This window comes from Benincasa hispida, chromosome 9, assembly GCF_027475165.1.
Source record: "Benincasa hispida cultivar pf3 chromosome 9, pf3_genome.v1.1, whole genome shotgun sequence".
Classification (NCBI taxonomy): Eukaryota; Viridiplantae; Streptophyta; class Magnoliopsida; order Cucurbitales; family Cucurbitaceae; genus Benincasa; species Benincasa hispida.
In genome coordinates this window covers 2,997,242-3,020,450 of record NC_143486.1, presented here as the reverse complement: position 1 = coordinate 3,020,450, position 23,209 = coordinate 2,997,242, and the positions used below count along the sequence as shown (strand labels likewise).

At 35.9% G+C, this 23,209-nt stretch overlaps 2 protein-coding genes and 1 long non-coding RNA gene across 3 annotated transcripts; all 3 read left to right on the top strand.

Moving 5' to 3' along the window:
- The first annotated feature begins 5,867 nt into the window (after nt 1–5,867).
- On the top strand, nt 5,868–9,388 carry LOC120084448 (DNA binding / DNA-directed RNA polymerase). The gene is made up of 5 exons (XM_039040228.2): nt 5,868–6,067; nt 6,189–6,792; nt 7,261–7,410; nt 7,831–8,142; nt 8,631–9,388. The coding sequence occupies exons 2-5, from the start codon at nt 6,355–6,357 to the stop codon at nt 9,036–9,038; spliced, it is 1,308 nt and encodes a 435-aa protein (XP_038896156.1). The 5' UTR covers nt 5,868–6,067; nt 6,189–6,354; the 3' UTR covers nt 9,039–9,388.
- Nucleotides 9,389–11,383: 1,995 nt separating this feature from the next.
- LOC120087229 (uncharacterized) lies at nt 11,384–14,275 on the top strand. The gene is made up of 5 exons (XM_090318252.1): nt 11,384–11,846; nt 11,926–12,075; nt 12,153–12,755; nt 12,834–13,116; nt 13,198–14,275. The coding sequence occupies exon 3, from the start codon at nt 12,177–12,179 to the stop codon at nt 12,615–12,617; it is 441 nt and encodes a 146-aa protein (XP_090174378.1). The 5' UTR covers nt 11,384–11,846; nt 11,926–12,075; nt 12,153–12,176; the 3' UTR covers nt 12,618–12,755; nt 12,834–13,116; nt 13,198–14,275.
- Nucleotides 14,276–18,174: 3,899 nt separating this feature from the next.
- LOC150033579 (uncharacterized) lies at nt 18,175–19,481 on the top strand. Its single transcript, XR_016532371.1, has 2 exons — nt 18,175–18,588; nt 19,088–19,481. It is a non-coding gene; the product is annotated as an uncharacterized LOC150033579 (long non-coding RNA).
- Nucleotides 19,482–23,209: the final 3,728 nt, after the last annotated feature.

Genomic DNA, 23,209 nt, shown 5'->3' with positions numbered 1-23,209 from the left:
ATTATTTTCGTGGTGGTCATTCTAATCATTCAAATTTCAAAAGAACCACACAAAATGATGATTACAAAGGAAAAGCTCCACAAGATAAGAGTTCAAAAGATGTTGAAAATAAATACTTCCGATGCAGAATGATTGGACATTGGTCATGCACCTGTCATACGTAAAAACACTTAGTTGATCTCTATCAAGCATCCCTAAAGGAAAAAGAGAAAAATATGGAAGCAAATTTTGCATACCAGGATAATGACATATTTGACCCATCTCATATGACAATTTTCGATGTGGCAGACTTCTTTGAATCTTCTGAAGAGAAAATCGGCACAATTGATGGAACATCAAGTGTTTCCTTTGACTTTGAAAATATCTAGACTTAATGTTTTTTTTTTATTCATCTTCATGTTTTTTTTCCTCTTAGTAGATGTTAACCTTTATATATTCCAAATGTTGTTTTTTCTTATTATAATTATTTTCTTTGAATGAAGAAACCTGGATCATTTTCACATTTTGGGTGATTAAAAAATGAGTAAAGAAGATCTATGTCTAACAGACAGTGCAACTACATATACAATACTTACAAGTAGAAAATATATTTCCAAATCGACAATACTAGAAGCAAAAGTTACACTGTCTGCCAGACATAGATTTTTTTTATTTATTATAATTATTTTCTTTTAATGAAGAAATTTAGATCATTTTCACATGTTGGGTGATTAAAAAATGAGTAAAGAAGATCTATGTCTGGCAGACAGTAAAACTACACATACAATACTTACAAGTAGAAAATATATTTCCAAACTGACAATACTGGAAGCAAAAGCCACTACGATATCAGGTTCTGCAAACCTGTTTAAAGACTTTGGAAAAACAAATATTATTTTTCCTAGAGGAACAAAATTTGCAATTGACAATGCATTGTTCTTTAGTCAATCAAAGATAAATCTACTTAGTTTTAAAGATATATATTGTAGAGGTTATTATAATGAGATTGATAGAAAGAATAAAATATGGAGTATCTTTATATCATATCTACTGTCTCATATGAAAAACGTATACTGAAAGAGTTGTCTGCTTTATCTTCTGGATTATTGACAGGCCCGAAACTTATGTCGTTAATAAGCTTCAAACTTGATCAAAATAAAATTTGTATATATTGAACTACTCCTATTACTACTAATTCGTAGCAACAATGGTAAGTGCAGGGTTGAACCACAGAGAAGCGTTGAATTGATTTCATTTAAATTAAAATTGACTTTGGAAAACAGTAAAAAGGGGATTTTGGTTTTTAGTTGTAATTTGAATAAAATGCAAGAGAGATAAATTGCTAGGGACAAATGAAATGGTAATTGGTTCATCTAGTTCTCAGATCAAGTAGCAATTCAATGTAAATTAAATCATTGTTTTCCACCAAAGGATCATGTCTTTGAATTATGCATGCATAGTTATCCAATTGATGCGAATTAACTAATCTCTACAAAGGTCGACAATCAATTAATTCGAAAACAATCAAGCGTCCTAATTCATAATTAAGGTTGGAAAGATTGTCCCCTAATTAACCTACATGCTCCTAGATACAATTGGGTCCTTAGCAAATAACTAGAAACACATGCATTAAGATTTAGGATTAAACCATGTTGATTAGGCGGCAGAAAAAACCTTTTTCAAATAATCAATTTATTCTTAAATTTAGATTAAACATGCGATGCAAATATTCAAGGTCAACCTATATACCTAAGCATGCTCATCTAATCGATGCTACAAGGGTAAACTCAAAACATGGACGATTATAAGGATACGTGCGAGCTTGAATTTAACTAGCGGAGATATGCAATCATGATAGGAGCGTCAATCCAACATACAAAAGCAAAATGAAATCAAGCAAGATTCAAAGAAAACACAATTATAAATTAAAACACAAAGCTGGACAAAAAACTCATTGAATTATACAAATTGTTCGATTCAAGAACTAAATAAAGACTTACCTTATCGATTTATAGACAAACTAACGAGATACGTTCAAATACATGTTCATAATCCAAAATAAAACAAGAAACTATCCTAATGGTACTGAAAACATATAGGAAAAGGAAGAAGTTTTGGCCTCTCCTCGGCCTCTATTGAGATTCAATAAATTTTCAGCATAAATTGACCTAAAATTGAAGGAGATTATTTATAGAAAATGGGACAGCGTCACAACGCTAGAACTAGTATTGCAACGGTTGAGGCAACTGATCAAGAGCGTCAGACAAAGAAGTCCAGCACTGCCCTGATGCTCACTTGCGCGTGTGCGAGGCTCTCCATTCGTCAAAGCTCGTAGCATTGCAACGTTGATGGGTAGCATTGCAACGCTACCCATTCTGTCTTACAGCGTTGGGCGAGCATCAGAAAAAGCCAACCTACGAGCGTTGTGATGCAGAAGTAGGGACATTTTGGTCTTTTTGACTCTTTTGAAGTTCGGGTGCTCAAATCACCTCCAAATTGCTTTAAATTAACCCCAATTAGCTCCAAATTGTCAATTCTACCTCTTGGTTGCTTAGTACCTACAAAATAGGGGAATAAACATGTAAAATCCGATAACGAGCCCGAATTAAACAAGGAATAATAACTCTTTTTGAAAGCTATCAATTATATTATACTCATATACGAATAATTGGAACATGTGCAACAATGAACTTGAAGTTCATGAATCCATACATATTTACAATTTAGCATGAGTTATTGAGGCATCCAGGATCTATAATGATGAGAATAATTATTCAAATGGACATCCATTCAAGAGTCAAAAAAATTCTTTAATCTAATGAATTGTCACATGATGCTTGCTCTCAAGGAAAATTGATAATTAGACCATCACCAGCTAAAATGGGGATTGAATCACCTTTATTTTTAAAATGAATTCATGGTGATATATGTAAACCTATTAATCGGCCAAGTGGACCATTTAGATATTTTATGGTATTAATAGACACATCTAGCAGATGGTCACACGTCTGCTTATTATCAAGTCGAAATCTTGCATTTGCAAGATTACTTGCTCAAATAATTAAGATAAGAACACAATTTCCTAATTATATAATTAAGATCATTCGTTTTGATAATACTGGTAAGTTTATATCTCAAACTTTTGATAATTATTATATGTCAATTGGGATAAGTGTTGAACATCCTGTAGATCATGTCCATACACAAAATAGTTTAGTAGAATCATTCATAAAACGTTCGCAGTTAATTGCTAGACTATGGCTTATGAGAGCTAAGCTTCCTACATCTGTATGGGGACATGTTATTTTGCATGCAACGTCACTTGTACGCATTAGGTTTGTATCTTATCATAAGTACTCGCTGTTAAAATTAGCTTATGATCATGAGCCAAATATTTTTCATCTGAGAATTTTTGGATGTGCAGTATATGTTCCGATTGCTCCACCACAACGCACTAAGATGGATCCTTAAAGGAAGCTAGAAATATATCTTGAATCATTCTTTCAATAAATATCCACCAAGGTGTTTGTACCGCATTCGTCCTGTTTGTTGAATTCATATAGTGATCTCTGTAACTTTATTGAATACAATTCTCGGAAATTTGATTTATATGTTTCAGGTACCTTAAATCTTATGAGATTCTCATATAAATATCATTATTAAGAGGTCCATATAAATATGTTGTGGCTACATCTATAAGATGCATGTCCAGATTTTCATACACAATCAAACCAATTAAATAACTTAGTGTAATTGCATCCACCACCGGAGAATATCTCTCCTCATAATCAATACCAGGTCTTTGTGAAAAACCTTGTGCAACTAGTCTTGCTTTATATATTATGACCTCATTATTTTTATTTCTTTTCCTCACAAATACCCATTTTTATTTCTTTTCCTCACAAATACCCATTTGTGCAACGAGTTTAATTTTGCCTCGATTGCTTCTTTCCATCGAAGCCAATCTTTTCTATATCGACATTCTTCAAGTTCAAAATCCTCAGTTTTAGATATAATATCAAGAGCAACTTTATACGCAAAAATGTCGTTAATAACTATATTAGTTTGGTTCCATCTTTTTCTTATCATGATATAATTTATTAAAATCTCATTATTATCTTTAGGTATTTCATCTTCCTCACCAGTCATATCAAGGACTTCTTCATGGGTATTTATATCCCCAACCAAGTCTTCTTAAGTATTTATTATTTTTCTTTCTTGAGGATGTTTTATCTTTGGAACCCACTGGTTACCACGCTTTTGGTGTGTTCCAAACTCATTAGTGTCAAGTTGTTATGTTGAGATATCAATCTTTGATGGAACACTTACATCTGGTATATGTGATTTAGTTACTTTCTTTGCATCTATAAATGCATTTGGTAACTGATTTGTTATATTTTGCAAATGAATTATCTTTTAAACTTCAAGTTCACATTACTTGTACGAGGATCTAAATGAGACAATAACGATGCATTTCATGTAATTTCTTTTTCCAGCTTTTTAATTCCTCCCCTAATGTTGGAAAATTTGTCTCATTAAAATGACAATCAACAAATCGTGTAGTAAATACATCATCCGTTTGGGGCTTAAGATATTTAATAATTGATGAAGAATCATATCAAAACTATCTAATATGTCCATGTGTTTTTATAAATAAATCGTAGTCAGAATTTGTTATTGTTACTGTATATGTTGATGTCTTGAATATAATTGGAACTCCTGAAGAGCTTTCAAAGACAATAGAATATCTTAAGAAAGAATTTGAGATGAAAGATCTTGGAAAAATAAAATTTTGTCTTGGTTTGCAAATTGAGTATTTAACAGATGAGATATTTATTCATTAGTCAACTTATACAGAAAAAATTTTGAAAATATTTTATATGGACAAAACACATCTAGTGAACATTCCAATGGAAGTTCGTTCATTAGATTCTTGGTCCTTAAGTACCATATCTTAGTGCAATTTGTGTTATGTATCTTGCTAATAATACAAGACCAAATATTACATTTTTAGTAAATTTATTAGCAAGATATAGTTTTTCTCCAACAAAAAGACATTTGAACGAAATTAAGCATATACTCTGTTATCTCCGAAGAATGATTAATATGTGTTTGTTTTATTCAAATAAATCGAATTTTTAATTTGGTTGGTTATGCAGATTCTGGATATTTATCTGATCCACACAAAACTAGATCTCAAACAGGTTATCTATTCATATGTGGAAGAACTGCTATATCGTGGCGGTGAGTGAAGCATACCATAATGACTACTTCTTCAAATCATGCTGAAATTATTGCAATTCACGAGCCTAATTGGTAATGTGTATGACTAAGATCAATGGCTCAACACATTCGTGAAACAAGTAGTTTATCTTCTAGTAAAATTCTTCTAATGATATTATACGAAGATAACACAATATGCATATTTATAATATTCTCAATCTTTAAATTCTTTGAAAAACTAGAGCACACCATTGGAATGCGACGACTCAGGGATCTCAATGTTTTCATGAGGGGGAGTAAATATAACTTTTAAGAATATTAGATTATATGAAATGTGTATTATTTTCCTTCACTAGGATTCTTTTCCCAATGAGTTTTTTCCTAATAAGATTTTAACGAGACATATTTCATATATAATGAGTATCTAAGGGAGAATATTATAAATATGTTAAATTAGATGTAATGTAGATGTCCATTATTAGGGTCCATTGGTCATGTATCACTTATCCATTACCCATGTATTGTCTATGTCTCTCAAGATTACACACCATTAGTGTCATCTAATTCAGCTTCTATTTGTCAAATTCAAAAAGATTGGAGAGAAGAAATTCATCATTTGTTATTTATTTATTTATTTTATATATATTATATTTATTGTCAAATTTGTAATTAACTCAAAATAAGAAAAAAGAAAAAAAAACCCTTAAACCCTTCGTTCCTAGCTTCTCCCGTTCTTTCCACACCCCCGCTCATTTTCTCTTTCTACCTCTCCCTCTCCCTCTCCCATATTTTCCGCCGCCGCCGCTGCCCTCCGGCCACCGGTACGCCTCTCAGGCCGCCACGCCAGTTAGGAATCGCCGTAGATGTATGCCCGGATCAAATGTTTTTTTTTTGTTAATTTTTATTTTTTCGATTCAGGATTCAACTAGTAAATTTGGAACGATACTTATGGTTTCTTCTTCATTTGCCCTTGCTTCTTCATTCAGCGTGTCTTGCTTTAACCGCCGCTGCCCGCTGCCACTCCCAGTACCGACGGAGAATCAATCGGCGCCCTCATCCATTGCTGCCGTACTGTAATTCCTAAAGCCGCTTCCTCCCGGTTCTTGTTCGACCGGGTAATATTTCCAAATTTAGAGCTCGGTAACGGAATCAATGGCGGAAGACACGAAATCTCTGGAACTAGAAGAAAACCATTACGCAGAACGAGACACAAACTCAGAGTCTCCAGCGAAGAAGAAGAAGAAGAGTGAAAAGAAGAAGAAACGAGTTCCATCAGTGAATGCTAAAATCCAAGTTCTCGGCAACCATCCCCAGAAAACTCCGCCGATAGTTGGTTATTTCCCGTCTGGGTTTGATCCTCACAAGGATGCCGACGAGGAACAGAACTCCGTTAGAGCTAGGGTTTATAAGCACAAGAACAAACCAAATAGGATGCAGCTGGTTGTGAGTCCAACAGGGTCGAATGTGGATTTTGTTGGTACCAATTATTTGGGCGAGGCTACAGCTGGGAAACAGCATTGTACCTATGCTCTCGGTGTTCTCGATAAGGCCACCCAAAGCTTAAAGATAGTGCCTATTGCATCAAATATGGTACTTTATTCTTGATAATGAATGTAGAGAATTAAGAATTGTGAAAAATTGAATTCTACTGGATGCTTGTTTGTTTTGGTATACTCACTGAAGTTACAAACGCCTCTTCTTCTTCTTCTTCATCATTTATTTATCAGTTATCAAATTTTTAGTATGTTTTCTTTTGAATGAATTTGGCTCCTATATCTGCTGTGCTTCACTTTTCTCTGGAAAGACCATTAACACGGATTGTGAGCTCTTTTCATCAAGCTAGGAGATTACAATCACTCAAGTTTTTGGCTGATTATTTTGGTGCTATTGTGAACTTTGTTGTATATATTTTTTTCTTTTTCATTTTGCTTCAAACTCACTGCCGAAATTTCTAGAATTAGGCTTACCTTTGTGATGCATTTTATCTACTTTACAAAATGTTAATGTTGTAACTAATAATCATAATTGTGTTGCTAAATTTGATATTTGCGCCTGCAGATATTTAGATTAGACCCAAAAGTCAGAGGTTCAGACGTTTCTGAAAACGAATCCCCAAGTGTGGCAAATGAAGAGCTTTCTGTGCAGGAGAAAGCTGATAGAATGAGAGAGCTCACTGTACTCTACGGAACAAAGAAGTCAAAAAAGCAGGTAGAAACTGAATCCTGGAATTGCTTTCTTTAGTAATTTAGCAGCCAACTTTCACTTGGGTATGTTTGGAACAAATTTTTAAGTACTTAAAAATTGACTTATATATTAAACAAATGTTGGACTTAACCTTATCAGCAGGTGAGCAGAGTTAAGGTGGCATGTTATAATGATAAAGGATTAAATCTTTTTTATTTACCTGTTTTGTTGCCTTTAATCTGTTTTGGATGGGATCGGTTCCACTTTTCCAATATCATAATCTTTACCCATTACTTGAAAAAGAATTCCTTTGACATTTGAGATGTTTGACCATGACCATTAACATTAAGTAAAAGGAACTTGTTTTGAATGACGAAGTCACTTCCAAATGGCAGTTTCAGGAAATAGCAACTAATTGTTTGATATTTGTTAATTTTGTTGCAGGCACAGAAGCTGCATGCTTTGAAGCAAGAGGATGATCCTGATACCAAGAAGGATCTAGATGTGAGAATGAAAAATGTAGTGGTAAACATAGAGGCCTTGGAAGGTACGCAGGCAGAAATTGCTCGTAACATACCAACGTATAATGCTTCTGCAACTACTCCACAAGAAGCTTACCCACTCGACAAGATTATCCTCAAGGGAGAATGGAATTTTCTAGAAGATCTATACTTCCGTTTGCAAGAAACAGCTGAAATAAGTGCTAATTATCCATACTTTGTCCGGCACAGAATTTATAAATTGCAAGACATTCAGGTATGGTGTCAGGAAGGTTCTACTTGTTATTACCTTTATGAATATTCTGAGATAAAACAATCTTCCTTTCTGATACATATTCATGAATCATGGGGATGGTTGATATTGTTTATCCAGTATGATGCCTTGTGTCAATTGATTCTTAGATTAGGCTATCTTGTCGATCACTGTTGTTTTCAATCTGTAACGACTGCGTGCTTTCTGAAACTACTTGGCCTTGTTTGTGTACGGAGTTTGATTCTTTGCCTTTATTTTTTATAGAAAAGGAGCTCGTTTTTAAGTCTTAACAAGCATTTGTTATTTACCACCTGATGCTTGTTCTTTAAGTTGAATGGAGTCTTTCAGTGGCTGTACTTTTTCATTTTTTAAACAAGCATTATTATTTTGTAGAAAAGGAGCTTGCTCTTTACCAAACAAGCACTGTTCATTCAGGGTCTTCTAGTTTTCGTTCATTTATATTGAATCCTTTTTCATGTAAATCATCATAGGACGAGGAAGAGAAGAAGAAGCTCTGCTGCATATTTTCATATATCACTCATCTAATTAAGTATAAGGATCAGCATTCGATGGGTGATGTTTCTTCTGCCAAGGGCCATAAAATTCCTAGCATGCTACGCCAAAAGTTCTCATCTATGTTTCCGACTTCTGAGTCGAGAAGAATTTCAACAGAGAAAATTAATCTTCTCATTAGCCACGTTTTGGTGCTTACGCTATTTGTTGATGAATTCAGCAGCGATCCAGCAGACATAGCAAAGGATCTGAGAACTAGTCCTTACGATCTAAGACTCCATTTTGATAACTTGGGTTGCAAGTTTATACGCAAGAACAATTTGTCATTGGTTACACTTCCTATTCCCCTTCAATTTCCAGACTTGAGGCAAAAGAGACGAAGATAGGTAATTTGAAGAAGCTGGATTCTTGTAGGCAGCAAAGTTGGAGCAATTTTGTGGAGTAAAACGGGTAAATGGTCATTTTTATAATCCAGATGTTATTTCTTTCATATTGCAAATACCAACTTGTTTCTATGAAGTGGCTCTGCAAAGAATGGTGTTTAATTATATTTGGAAGGTGGGACCTTGAATGTCGAAGCTTATTTGGAAACGAGCCAAATGACTGTTTTCTTTTTTTCTCTTTCCTTTTAAGTTTCCTTTTGAGTTCACCCATACGAATCATCAGATTGTAGTTTGTGTTTTATCTTCTAAGCTACACTTAGATGAACGTCAAATTATTGAGATTAACTTCTGTAGATTTCTTTATTATTATTATTATTATTATTATTCATTTATTCTAATAATTAATTTGTAGATGTTGAACAATCCGACATTGGCAAACTGATTATAACTTAAGTTGTTATAGACAATTATAATGTGATTATGTAATGATACTGAGCATAACAATAAATTTCAAACTCAATAAGTGAACGAGAAAATAATTAATAAAGGTTCAAAATCTTGTTTGAATTCAGTAGATGGTTGAGATACATTCATAAAACGCCCGTGTTGGGAGGATATAACGACTAATTTGAGCAATAACAATTTTGAACTACTCAAGTCAAATGTTTGATTTTTGATTCTTCTCTTAAGAACCATAAATATATGGGATAGAGAGGAGGGTGAAGGTTTGGATGCCTAACATTTGAAATGGTTTAGGAATGTCCGTCTGCAAATTTCTAAACATTGAAAAGAGAGAATGCTCTCTCCTCTCCTCTGCCCTCTTACCCCTTTCCATCCTCAACTGTTAGCCTTGCCCTTCCACCATGGCCGCCGCCTCCTCCTCCTCCTTCCACAAACCATCTTTACGATCAATCCTTGTTGATCGGAAAATTTTCTCCATCAATCTTGATGAGAAACCCAGGGGAACACTGTTCGAATCACTGAGTAGAGTAAGACGACTACATTTTTGCTTTGCTTTTCTTCGACGGCCTTAAAATGGCTTGCCTATGCTTTTGCCGTCTTATGCAAGGATCCTTGCAATAAATTCTTTTTCCAGATATTGATTGATGAGAACTCTACTATTTGGCTGGAGAAGCATAGCAATAAGAACGGTTACTTCGTGGAAATCTCTCACGTCCATCACTCCAGTCGACGAACAAAGCTTTATATACCTTCGGAGGACACAAACATGGCTGGTTCTCCTTCTTTCCGCTATTACCTGATTTCCCCGGTGAGCCCTTACCAACCAACCACAAGCAATGATTCAAGACCACAAAGACCGTCCCCTTATGGAAAAACTCTCCCACCAGAAGCCCTCGACCATCCCCCCTTACTCCCTCGGCACGATTGGGGTTCAATGGTTATCGTGTAACAATTTCAACTACATAACTCCTGGAAAATTTGTACAGATGACCCAAAAATTGAGCCCAAAATGTCAAATGACCCATTTTTAAAAATTAATGTCAATTGCATCATCGCCATGCCAAATTACGTAAATTGCCCTTACTTCGTCTTCTTACCTTTTTATTGAGAATCCATAAAAACTAAACTATTGTTCATTCAAATTTTCCAAGGCTAACGGCTTTGTATCGCTCATAAACAAAAAAACTATTTCTGGCTTGCAAACGATTCTATTGCCGCCAACAAATCGAATCTTATCGGTAAATCTTTCAATATGGTTTTTTTTTCCCCGATGTGTTCTGTGGTTGAAGACGAGTAGAAAGAGTTTGTGAGTAAGATAAGTGAGAGTGAAATCGGTAGAGCGACACCGGAGAGAGTGAATGTGAGCGAGATAAGTGAACCTATGGTTTTTTTTGTTTGTTTTTTTGGTTTTCGATGTGTTATATGGTTGAAGACGAGTAAAAAGAGAGAATGTGATGGAGATAAGGGAGAGTGACATTGGAGAGAATGATGCCAGCGAGAGTGATTCTAGCGAGAGCAATGCCAGCGAGAGCGAATCTAGAGGGATTTAAACATAATGTTGTTTTACATTTTCTTTTTCTGAAGGAGTTTACTGATTGATTTTTTTAATAAATGCAAGAGTGATTTAAGATGACTACACGTTTCAGAATAGCCGAAGCCGATCGATTTCCCGGTCAAGTAACTAGCTTGGCCCACATTGCTAATGCAAACAAGATTGTCAAAGAGAAGCTCACGCCAACGTAGTTGGCCATATTCAAGAGAACAATTTTTGGGCGATTTGTTGACGTTGATATGGTGTTCAACAACCCAATTGTCCATCACATGTTGCTTAGAGAAGTGAAGAGGACAAAATCAGACTCAATGTCATTCTCTGTTTGTGGGAAGGTTGTCACCCTTTCGAAGGATGACTTTTTGGTGATGATTGGTTTGTGGCAATCCCCATCACGAGTTGATCGGAACCAACAGTCCTTATATGAACTTGCTATCAAGTATTTTGGTAATTGAGTGACGAAAGACACTTTATACCTCCGTGAACTTGAAGAAAAATACAAGGACTTAGAGTTTGAAAATGATGATGATGCTGTGAAGATCAGCCTAGTTTACTATACTGAGGTCACAATGATGGGGAAAAACAAATAGAAAAATGCAGTCGACCTCAAACGTTTCAAGGACGTTCAAAACTTGGAGTACTACAATAGTCTTGATTGGGGTACCATTATTTGGGAGAGGACATTGGATGCCTTAAAGACTGCCTTGAATGATAAGAGCAGTCTATACAAGACGAGGGTCAAAGCAAATAAAAACTACGTTGTGAAGTACTCCTTACGTGGATTTCCACCGGCGTTCTAGGTAAATTTGATTAACATAATAATCGTGTTGTTTGATTTAACATTACTATTGTTCTTAATATATTTTAAAATTTATTTAGGTATGGACGTACGAGATCCTAGCTTCATCAATAGCTGGGAACATTGCAGAGCGAAGGAGCAAGGTGGCTTTGCCCCGCATATTATGATGGTCATGTTCCCACTCAGTGTCCTTCAAAGTACTCGAGAGAGAGATATTCGAGTCTAACAATGTACGTTTACTCTATGCATAATATGTTTATCTGGTTGGTAAATTGACACTAACCCGTTTACTGGGTTGTTAATGCAGATAAAGATTAAAGAGGGCACTGTGATGTCAAATGCTGAAAGGGAGTTTCGGGATACCCCAGTGGAACGACGACCTATATTTGAGCTAGGTGCAGATGATGATAGTTCTGAAAGTGGCAATAGGTCGACAAGTGAGGGGGGTAGTCCCGAAAGTGAAAGTGACGGTGATGACCATCTTGGAGATGACAATGATGAGGTTGTCAGGGTGGAGGGAGGGGATGAACCCGAGCATTCTGAGCACGAGGATGCTGAATATGGAAAGGTGGAAGGAGGGACATACATACGTAATGATGATATGTTCCATGATATGATGGGGGACGTACGCGAGAAGGATGAGTTGAACCATGTTGATGTCTTTCTTGCGGACTCCGGTATAGAGCGACCTGTGGATGAGGAGTGTCCTGAGTGTACTGCCCGTCGCAGGGAGGGAGCCAATGCAGACGAGTCTATTTATTCGTACCTGTGATCCATTGACAGCTCACTATCGAGGTTGGATGGCCGTATATCGGGTTTAGATAGTCGTATCTCCAGTATGGAGGAAAACATGATTGACATGAAAGGGCAATTGTCGGCCATCCTGTCATTGTTGCAGTCTATGTGCAAGGTTTGCGTCATTTTATGTCTTTATGTGTTTAGCTTTTATGTGTTTGTGAACTCACCATTTTACTTTACTAATTGAAAGGTTCCACGGTGAATGAGGAGACGACCAAGTCACCCATCCCATCTCGAGATCCCGATACGACTGCGACTGCCTCTAACACTCTCATCTCCATCTTCCCTCTACAGCCCGATACCACCACTGCCACGACATCACCGATTGAATTCGAACCTATACAGGCCGACGTCCCACAAACAGAGCCCGACATGTCTGCCTTACTTACCATGCCACATATAGAGGCTGACATGGCTGACATCTTAGAGGCAGACACTTCGGGATTGTTACGACCACAGAAGGAGTTCCACTGGTGAGTAATTTATTGATCAGTAATCTTTGTTTATATTTTTATATTTCTTGATGAGTAACGTTTTGTTATCTGTTTATGTAGGAATCTCGAAGAATTAGTCGTAAGAGAAAACCGATTGATAAATATACACCCCCATCCCAAGTAAAGAAGAAAAGTGTGGCTAAACATCCTCTCCCAGGTGTAGCTACGTCAATATCCAGATCGATCGTCACATATAACGTAGCACACGATGTTCCACACAATATCCTGACAAAAATGATGGGCTGGATCTCGGATGACAATACAGACAATGAGGTTCAAAAGAACTCCTTCAAACCACTCGACAAGAAATTCTTCAAGGAATTGATTACCCCGAATTCGTTGGTCGAGTACGATGTAAGTGTCTTAGTCTTTACGGATCTACATGTTGGCTATCTTGTACTTTTACTGACATATTATTTTTTCGTGCAGACCATAAATACTTTATTTTATTTTATGAAAGATAAATTTTATACCCGGCCCGACATGTGCATTGCATAAGTTCACCATCTTGCCAATTGGTGTAACGGTGAATTTTGATATTTCGTTTCTTAACTTCTCATTTCGTTAAGTTTCCTGATCTTTACTTCTTTACTCAACTTCTCATTTTATTTGATAGAGTCACCTCAATGCTCGTGGTGGGGTATTTAAATGAATAAAGAATAAGTCACTTCTGGAGGTCGCCCTAGCTTGGGAAGATGAAGACACGTATAAAGACTACGTCACCGGTAAATTCGATGTCAAATGGGCAGATGTGGATTTTGTTTACACGGCGATGAATATCAATGACCACTGGATGGTTCTTGCAATGGACATTAACAGAGGCCACATATTCGTGTTTGATTCACTTCCGTCATACACACCAATGACAAAGCTGATGAATTGGCTAGAGTCATTGACGGTCACAGTACCATCACTACTTCACTATTGTGACGTGGATCGATCGAAGCCAGACCTATCCACAGCCCGTTGGAAAATCTCGCGACCTAAGAACGTCGACATACAATGCGGGTCGTTTGATTTTTGGCATCTTCGCAATAAAACTACTGGAACACTTGGTGACTGGTACTGATCCATCCGTAATCACTCAGGAGAAGATGAGTGAATATATGATGCAATTAGCGTGTCAGCTATGGGCAAACACTCCATATTTTTTATATGTATAGAACATTGTATTTTTTATTGTATGTAAAAATATTCATTTATTTTTTATGTATATAAAAACATTCATTGTATAATTGAACATATATTTTTTATGAAAGTTCAAAGTTTAAAGTTCAATATCAAAATTTTATCAGAACATGCATTTTTTATGTATAATGGAGCTACTGCTCTTTTCATTGTATAATTGAACATCTATTTTTTATGTAAGTTCAAAGTTCAAAGTTCAATATCAGAATTTTATCATAATATACATAATTGAGCTTATAACATTATATGGTTCAAGGTTCAAAGTTCAAAGATTGAGAGAGCGAGATTCATGGAAAGCGAGATCGTGAGAGAGAGCGAGATGTTCAGAGAGAGAGAGCGAGATTGAGAGAGAGATTTGTTATCCATTTTGTTACAAGTATGAAGATTGAGACAATATGAAGTCATTGTTTTTTGTTACACGTATGAAGATTGAGAGAGTATTTGTTATCCACTTTTGTTACAAGTATGAAGATTGATAGAGTATGAAGTTATTGTTTTTTGTTTTCAGTATGAAGATTGAGAGAGTATGAAGTTATTCATTTTTTATTACAAGTATGAAGACTGAGAGAGTATGATGATAGAGAGAGTATGAAGATTGAGAAAGTATGAATATTGCTATTATATAAATACTCCAGCTTGTTATTGTTTTTTGTTTACAAGATGAAAGTATGAAGTATGAAGTGTTACAAGTATGAAGTATGAAAAACAATGAAGTATGTTACAAGTATGAAAAAGTATGAAATATGTTACAAGTATGATGTATGAAAAAATGATCAATGGTATTTATAACTAAACTGGATGAGGGGTGTTTGTGTCTCGGTCTCTGGCATTTTCGGCACGTCGCACGGTTGTAAGCGGTTCGGTACAATTTTGGCGGTTATGTTCATAATTCCCACACCGACCACACTTCATTTGTCGGCGAAATTCTCCTCTGGATGATATTCTTCTCACTCTTCGTTGCCCAGCTTGTGGCACAAACCTCAGAGGAAGGATAATATTTTCTACGTATCCAGAAGGTCTTTTCCATTCAGATATGTGGCCAAGTGGATTTATAGGCTCTGCATACGCAGTCATTAGAGAATCCACTGTATAAAATCGACTGCAAAGACTGTGGATGGGTATATTTCTTTTCTTGGCAACAACAATTGCATGGGAACACAGGATACCAAATGAGCCGAATTCCTTACACGTGCATTCCTTCGTGTGAAAATTGAAAATACCGTCCAATCGATTATCTCGCACGTGTACCCGATAACAATCAATAGGCTCCACCCGATATCGTCTGCCCTTATCAGCTTCATTTGCCAATCGGGTTTCATAGTAGTCAGAGTGCAATGTCGTTCAAGATGCCCAGTAATTCCTTCATTCGTAAAACCACGATTAGAGCATTCCTCTAACATGTTCAATCAAGCATACTATGGGCATCGGTCGATACTCTTTAGTTAAGGAATTGAAACACTCTGCACTGTTGGATGTCATGTTATCATATCTTCATTCTATTTGGTAAACCCGTGCCCACCTTTGAAGATCGATGTCTTCTAAATATTTCATGACAGCACCATCTCTAAAACTACGGAGTTCATCCCATTTTGTTTGGAACTCTGTCATGCGAAATGCTCTTACTGCATCTCTAAATATCCTAACAACCGTGCTATCCTTAAAGTTTGTAACCAGATTATGTTCTATATGTCATGTGCACAATCCATGAAATACTATGGGAAAAAATGCACGAATAGCATTGCCGATAGATACCATCCGATCAGATACAGACACCAAATTATCGGGTTCTCCGATACTGCATTTCAAGTTTGACATAAACCATTTCCATGATCGATCGGTTTCATTGTCTATTATTGCATATGCTAGTGGGTATAATTGATTGTTCCCGTCCATAGAAACCGCAACCAACATGGTGCCTTTGTATTTTCCTTTCAAGTGTGACCCATCAACAGTAATACAAGGCCGACAGCTTGCAAAACCTCTGATACAAGGCCCTAATGCCATAAACATATACTTGAAATGCACCTCATCCTCAAGTTCGATCTCAAAGACTATACCCGAATTCTCTATTTTTTGCGCTTCTCCATAGGCATGTAGTATGGAGTATGAGTATTTTGGAGTACCTCTAGTGAGATCATACGCAGCTTCCCTTGCACGCCATGCTTTATCATAACTTATGTTCACGCCATCATCTCTCATCATATCCTCAACGATATGACAAGGTTTATAAATACATCCTATGCCTGTGAACTTATCTTTGATGAGTTGACCAACAACCGTAGCAGTTGCTTGTCTATGGTCGTGATTCAAAATTCCTATGGAACATGTGTGCGAACTGCAGTACTTTGTGATCTTGAATATAGCAGACCCTTCCATTTTGATTGCACGAAGGCTCAACTTACATGTCTCCCCAATGCATTTGACAGTGAACAGAGATTATGTTGATTTTCTGATCTTAAATTCAAAATTTCTGTTGATGGATAGAATAGACAATATCATTTTCAAGTCTTTTTTGCTCAAAAATAGTTGACCAACTTCAACGTCCTCTGTCCCAGATGAAGAGGTGCCAGACATAATCAACTCTGTCCTATGACTTGAAGACATAGATGGTGGAATCACTGAAGCTGTTGTAGAACGACGCACATCTCCATGATCACGATCCATTTCATTCAATCCTGCTGGTTGCTTATTCACATCCACATCCACTGAAGGACCACAATCCATATAATCGAATGTTGATGGTACAATATTGGTAGACAGTGAAATATCAGTTTGGTAGACAATGGAATATCATTCTCTTCCCGACGAAATTGATATGATTCATCGTATTGTCTGTCCAGCCGTATCATCATAACTAACATTTTCAAACCCCATTCCAACCCTTTCGTCCTGTTTAGACTTCAACGTTACAGCTATCTGAAGTCTACTAACCTCTTCTCGCAAAAGAAAGAAGTGAAGATCATCATCATCCGTTATGCATTGTGGAGGGGCTTCAAATTCAAGATTATATTTAACTTTCAGGATAAGATACTGATTTTTTTAACCCTGTAAATGCGAGATTTAAGTTCTTTAGGGGGCACAACGATTCCTTTCAACTGTCTCCCAATATATGAACTTTCATTCTCATCCTAAGCACCTCCAAATCGAATAAATAGACACTTTTCTGTCATCTTACAAAACAAGAGAACATTTGTCATTAAGCTGTACAAGCAATTGAAGTGTACTCTCGCTCTTTCTCAAAATCTCCTCTCTCAAAATCTCGCTCTCTCTTCTACTTTCATTTTTCTTACTCTCTCCCAATACAAAATTTCGTAATGCTATCCTTCCAAAAATAACACATCAAAAATAATTAAATAGACTCAAAATAATTCACCTTTATGAAAAAATTGGAGAAAACTTCGTCTTGGAAATCCCCGTTCGAAAAATCTCCGTTCAACAAAACACCGTCGAAAACTAGAGAAGCAATAACTTTTGAATGAAGTTTAGAGTTTAAAGAAATCACTATTTTATTGTGTTTAGGTATTATTGATTTGATTTGAGGCTTCCGTCGTGACATTTTGTCAAATCAACAGTACATTGATGAGCAATCACATCAAACCAAAGAATTTCAAGCGAGAGCAAGAGCAAGAGCGTTTAATCAGACAAGAGCGAGATTTAATTTACGTAATTTGGTATGGCGATGATGTCAGTAGAGGATCAATTGACATTATTTTTTAAAAATGTATCATTTGACATTTTGGGCTGAATTTTTGGGTCATTTGTACAAATTTCCCAGGACTCTTGGACAGAAATCAGAGAGGCAATTCAAGCTTCTTTCTCCAAGAATTGCTCCATCAATCCATTCCTCGTGGAAAGGGCGTTGCTCCATGTTTATGATCCAGCTATTGCCAAGAAGCTTTGCAGCCACGTCGAGTGGACCTCATATGGTTCCTTAAGATTGAAATTCTGGCCAACACCCATCTTACAGCTTATTGGTGAGCGATGTGGAGGATATCTTTCCACCGAAAACCAAGCCGACAAGGGTATAAATTTCATGTCTGCTCGCTTGAAGGTCAAGTCGAATCCGATGGGCTTCATTCCAGCACGGTAATTCTCCCTTTTGAGCTCGCCAGAATCCAATCTCAATCCCAGTCAGCAGTGCATCTGACGGCGCCAGACCTGTCCCACATAGCCGCCGTCTTTCGCAACCGTCAGTTTCAGATGATCGCATTGATGATGATGCTGGAGTTACGGAAGCAATTAATTCCGCCTTCGTTGAGAAAGGTAAATCACCAATTTTGATTCTCCAACCATCTTTATCAACTGTGACTTTTTGTGAGGGTCCACAAAACTCCAAATTGGGAAAACCCACTCGACTACTGAACAGGCCCAAGCCCAACTTATTCCCTTTGTGGGCTCTGATACTAAGGGCTATACTTCTAGCCCAGCACAAGAAAAATATGTTCTTTCTTCCAGCCCCCTTGATTTAGCCCTTTGGGATTTTTATATAAGAGAACTTCATAATAGACATATATTACGTTATTGTCTTAAACATTTTATTTTTTATCAAAAAAAAAAAAATTAGTATCTCTATTTTCACTAATGGTTATTTACAATTTAACCCTCGCCTACGTATACTCTCTCCTCCATGCATATTCTTTTTTTCCGTGCATATATTCTCTTCCCAATAATATATTTCATATATTCTCTCCTCCATAATTCATATCCATTTCTTCCTTTTCCCTCTCTTTTCTCCTTTCTCCTCATTCTTTTCTCCTTCCAGTGGTGTGAATTGCAGACGATAGACGACGGCGTGAGGTGAATTGATGGCTCGACACAAGATGACACGAACGACTTGGGATGAATCGATAGCGCGGACAACGTGGGGCAAATGGACAATGCCTGATTGAGCAGATTTGGTCAACGACACGGTTGGACGAACAAATCCGGTCGACGACGACGAAGAGGGAGATTCGTGACGACCATGGCTGAAGAAGAAGATATGAAGATGAAGGGTTATGTATTATAAACCCCATACGAATATGGACTTTATTTTTTTCCTATTATATATATATATATAGGAAATTTGATATATACTGTGGTGTATGTATTCATTTATTTGATATAAAGGAGTCTTTTTAGTGTAAATGAAATTTGTGAAGATTTATATATTGTGGTATATTTGGTATATTGGTTTATATTGTGATTTATGTCAAGCATTGAGTCAAGCTCTAATTTATAAACTGTAGTATATTAGTTAGAATATTTTCAAATACCTAACAAAATATTCTAATGTATATTTAAAATAATCATGAATCCGTCAAAATGTTCCAAAATATATTTAAAATAACCATTAAATCATAAAAAAATCCAATAGATTGATATATGAAAACCAACGTAAATAGAAAAATAAAATTTCATCAAATGCATTTTTTCCAAATTGAAAAATAAAAAATTAAAATAAATGTATTTTCTCTCTCCAATTGATAAATGAGAAAGATTATATTAAATGCATTTTCTCTATTTATAATAAATATATTTTTTCGCCATCATTAAAGTAGCTTAAAAAATAGGAAAAGTATATATATAAAACAAATATAAATAAATATAAAAAAATGGTAAAACTGTAAAAAAATAACACTAAAATACATTTTTTTTTAGAAAAATCAAATTTAAAGACATTTATGAAAATATATGGAGAAATATAATAAAAATCTCTAGCCATTTTTGGTGACAACCTTAATGAATCCTCCAGCAGCCATTAACCTTACTTCCACCGGTCCCATCTGACTTGGCCCAAAATATTTCTCCTGCTGAAGCAACCCATATCCTTTCTCCCCTTTCTATTGATGCTCTATCGACAGACTTGCCAGATCTGAATAAAGCTTCATCTTCAGCCTCAATCCATCCTCTACTCAACCCTGGCGATTTGGCAGCTAAAAAAAAAAAGTCCTCCACTTCCATGAAAAAACCCAAATTGCAAAAAAAGCTTCAAAATTTACATTCATCCATACACTATGATCAATCGGCCATGTTGGCAATTATGGAGGGACAACCCACTGATAAATGAAATTTCTTTCCTGGAATGTTTGTGGTCTCTTCTTTTGGTGTAAAAGGGATCTGGTTAAAAAGTTGATACAACATAATCCTGGAATCGTTCTTCTTCAAGAAACAAAGTTGCCACAAGTTTATTATTTTCTTATTAAATCTGCTTGGAGCTCTTCTTTTACTGGTTAGACAGCGTTTATGGTATTGACTCTTCTAACGGCATTCTTATCATGAGGACTGAACCTGATTTCACGGTTAATGAGGTTATTCATGATCATTTTACTATATTTGGTCATGTATCTTTGTTGATGGTTTTTCTTTTTTCTGACTTTCATCAGTTTATGGCCTCTCTGATGGTGTTCTTAGAGCTGATTATTAGCTAAAGCTTGATGACTTGGCTGGGTTGGGTGAAGAGCGATGAATTATTGCTTGACTTTAATGTGACTCGTTGGACTTGGGAGAAGCTGTTGAACAGGGTAGCCTGGTGAGCTTCGAGATCGAACGCATGGAGGTACAACTAACAACTAACGTGCAATGAAATGGTTGTTTGATCTTAATGCAGCCATTTTTTTTTTCCAACTATGCGATGAAGTGTTGTTTCCTAGCTAATGAATTACGTACAAGTTTGAGGGAGTGGATGGTGACGAGTGTGTGAATGATGACGCGGTGAATGAGGATGAATGTGTGATGACAAGTACGATCACTAGATGAAGCATTGTTGAAAATGGGAACATATCAATAACTAAGAAGGGTTGAGAAAGGTCCACTAATATTTTCCTAAGCAATACATAAGTCATGCGTTCATCATGTATTCATGCTATAAACTCGTAAAGTAATGAATTTAACTTCTTAGTGTTTTGAGCCATAATGTCCTATCCTATGAAGCATGGATATGTGAGGGAGGGATGGAATCCGTATCAAATACGTATTTGATATGGGTTCATATATGGATTCGTCCAGATACAAAGATATGTGTTTTAACATATCTCTTTTGTTTTTTTCCCCCTTAAATTTTGGATATACGTATCGTGGAAAAAGATATGTCCACGAACAAGCTCTTATATTTTTAACTTTAAATAAAAGGAAAAAACGATCTCATTGTGGTAACTCATCCGAAATAGTGTCAACCACCATGGGATCTCACTGTGGGTACTCAGAGGCAATCAGTCTCACTGTGGGAACTCACTGGAAATAGCGTTAGACCACCGTTTCACGGCTGTCGGAGGAGCGAATGAATGGCAAGGTGGTATATGCATCGGCTAACGACTTCATTGGAGGTGGAGGACTTTGCCATGGAAGCTTTATCAAAGGAAGAGTGGGCAGTGAAAGTGAGAGGCGTGGTGGAAACTTCATTAGGGCGGTGAAAGTGAGGAAGAGTGGATGACAACTTCATTAGGATTCTTTAAAAATTACACACTTCTACTATATTGGCCCTAATGGGCCAACCCAAAAGTTTCAATTTTATTTTTTATTTGTTTGTTTCTTTTTAAAATATTAAATTAGTTAATTTCAAACTTCCAACTTCTATTTTAGATTTAAAGTATGTTGAATTAAATTAACAATTAGAATAAAATGTTTTAAGTTTGGTATTTTTATGCTTTGGTGGATTACATTTAGTATATTTTTGTGTATAATTATATTCAATTTATATATATATATATATATATATATATAAATTAAAAAATATAAAAAATGTCGTATCCTTACACATATTCATATCTTGGTTTTTTAGAAATTGACAAATCACCATATCTGATTATATCCATATCGCGTATCCATATCCATGTTCGTGCTTCATAAGTCGTATCTCTAGGATGCATGCGATTGCAACAGGTTAACTTTATCTTTAAAATCACTTCTATTCTTGTTTAATGTGTTCCACAATTACATAATCTCTCAAGCAGTTGATTAAATTTTTACTTAAACCAATCTCTCGATTTGATCTTAGCAACTCATTATATATGCATTAAACAAGATGAACATCTATATATGCACAACTTAGAAAAAATGCTAGCTTATCTTCCTCAACCCATTAAGAGTTTAACCGTGCATGCTTAAAAAAGGAAATATGAATGGATAGAATATGGAAGACATTATATTCATATTAAGGCTGAAGAGTTTTTCAATCTCAACAACTTAATACAAAATGAAAATGCTAAGAAAATGTAATGAAAAGCAAGAAATAAAAGATGTGAAGCTGTATGTCACAATTTTTTGTTTCCTTTGGCTCTGATGGTTCTGCTTCAATGTGGTTGCACTGTAGTGGTGGTCTTTCTTTCTCCTTTTCCAAAGGAAAACTGGGCTCTTGCTCGGAATTTTCCAAAGAAAAGTTTGAAGGAGTGGTGTCAATAACGGTTTTCAGGTGAAGAATGGACAGAATTTCGACCAATTTCTTGGAAAAGTTCCTCTAATCTCCCTTTCATACTTAGAGAAATTTTTACGAACTATTTATAGGCATCAAGAAGAAGGTTCATTGTCTTTCTCTAATGATGCATCGAAACCTTATATTTAGTTCCAAGTCTTGTTACGCCGACTACCTGTGTCATTGATTCATTGGCTCTGCTGCAGATGTCTCAAATTAGCTACCAACTTGCATCTTGATGTGACATCCACCGCCTACGCGTTTTTCGTTTTCTCTTTACATGTTTCATCTTATCATGTAGATTTTTGTGCTTGCAAAGCTGGGCACTGAGCTGATCTTTTCCTATGCACTCAAGGCTATAGATTTTGTTCCCTTGGCCATTTTTTTTTCATTTTTCTTCAAATCTTGCGTTCAACAATGATAGATTTTATAATTTTCAAGATTAAAAGTTTTATAAACACATGAACGTAGAGTAGGATTATTTTCTATGAGTTA

Coding starts and splice junctions, on each gene's coding strand:
- LOC120084448 (XM_039040228.2), top strand. CDS start 6,355: ATGGCGGAAGACACGAAATCTCTGGAACTAGAAGAAAACCATTACGCA. Junction 6,793..7,260: donor TGCCTATTGCATCAAATATG/GTACTTTATTCT, acceptor TTGCGCCTGCAG/ATATTTAGATTAGACCCAAA. Junction 7,411..7,830: donor CAAAGAAGTCAAAAAAGCAG/GTAGAAACTGAA, acceptor ATTTTGTTGCAG/GCACAGAAGCTGCATGCTTT.
- LOC120087229 (XM_090318252.1), top strand. CDS start 12,177: ATGTCAAATGCTGAAAGGGAGTTTCGGGATACCCCAGTGGAACGACGA.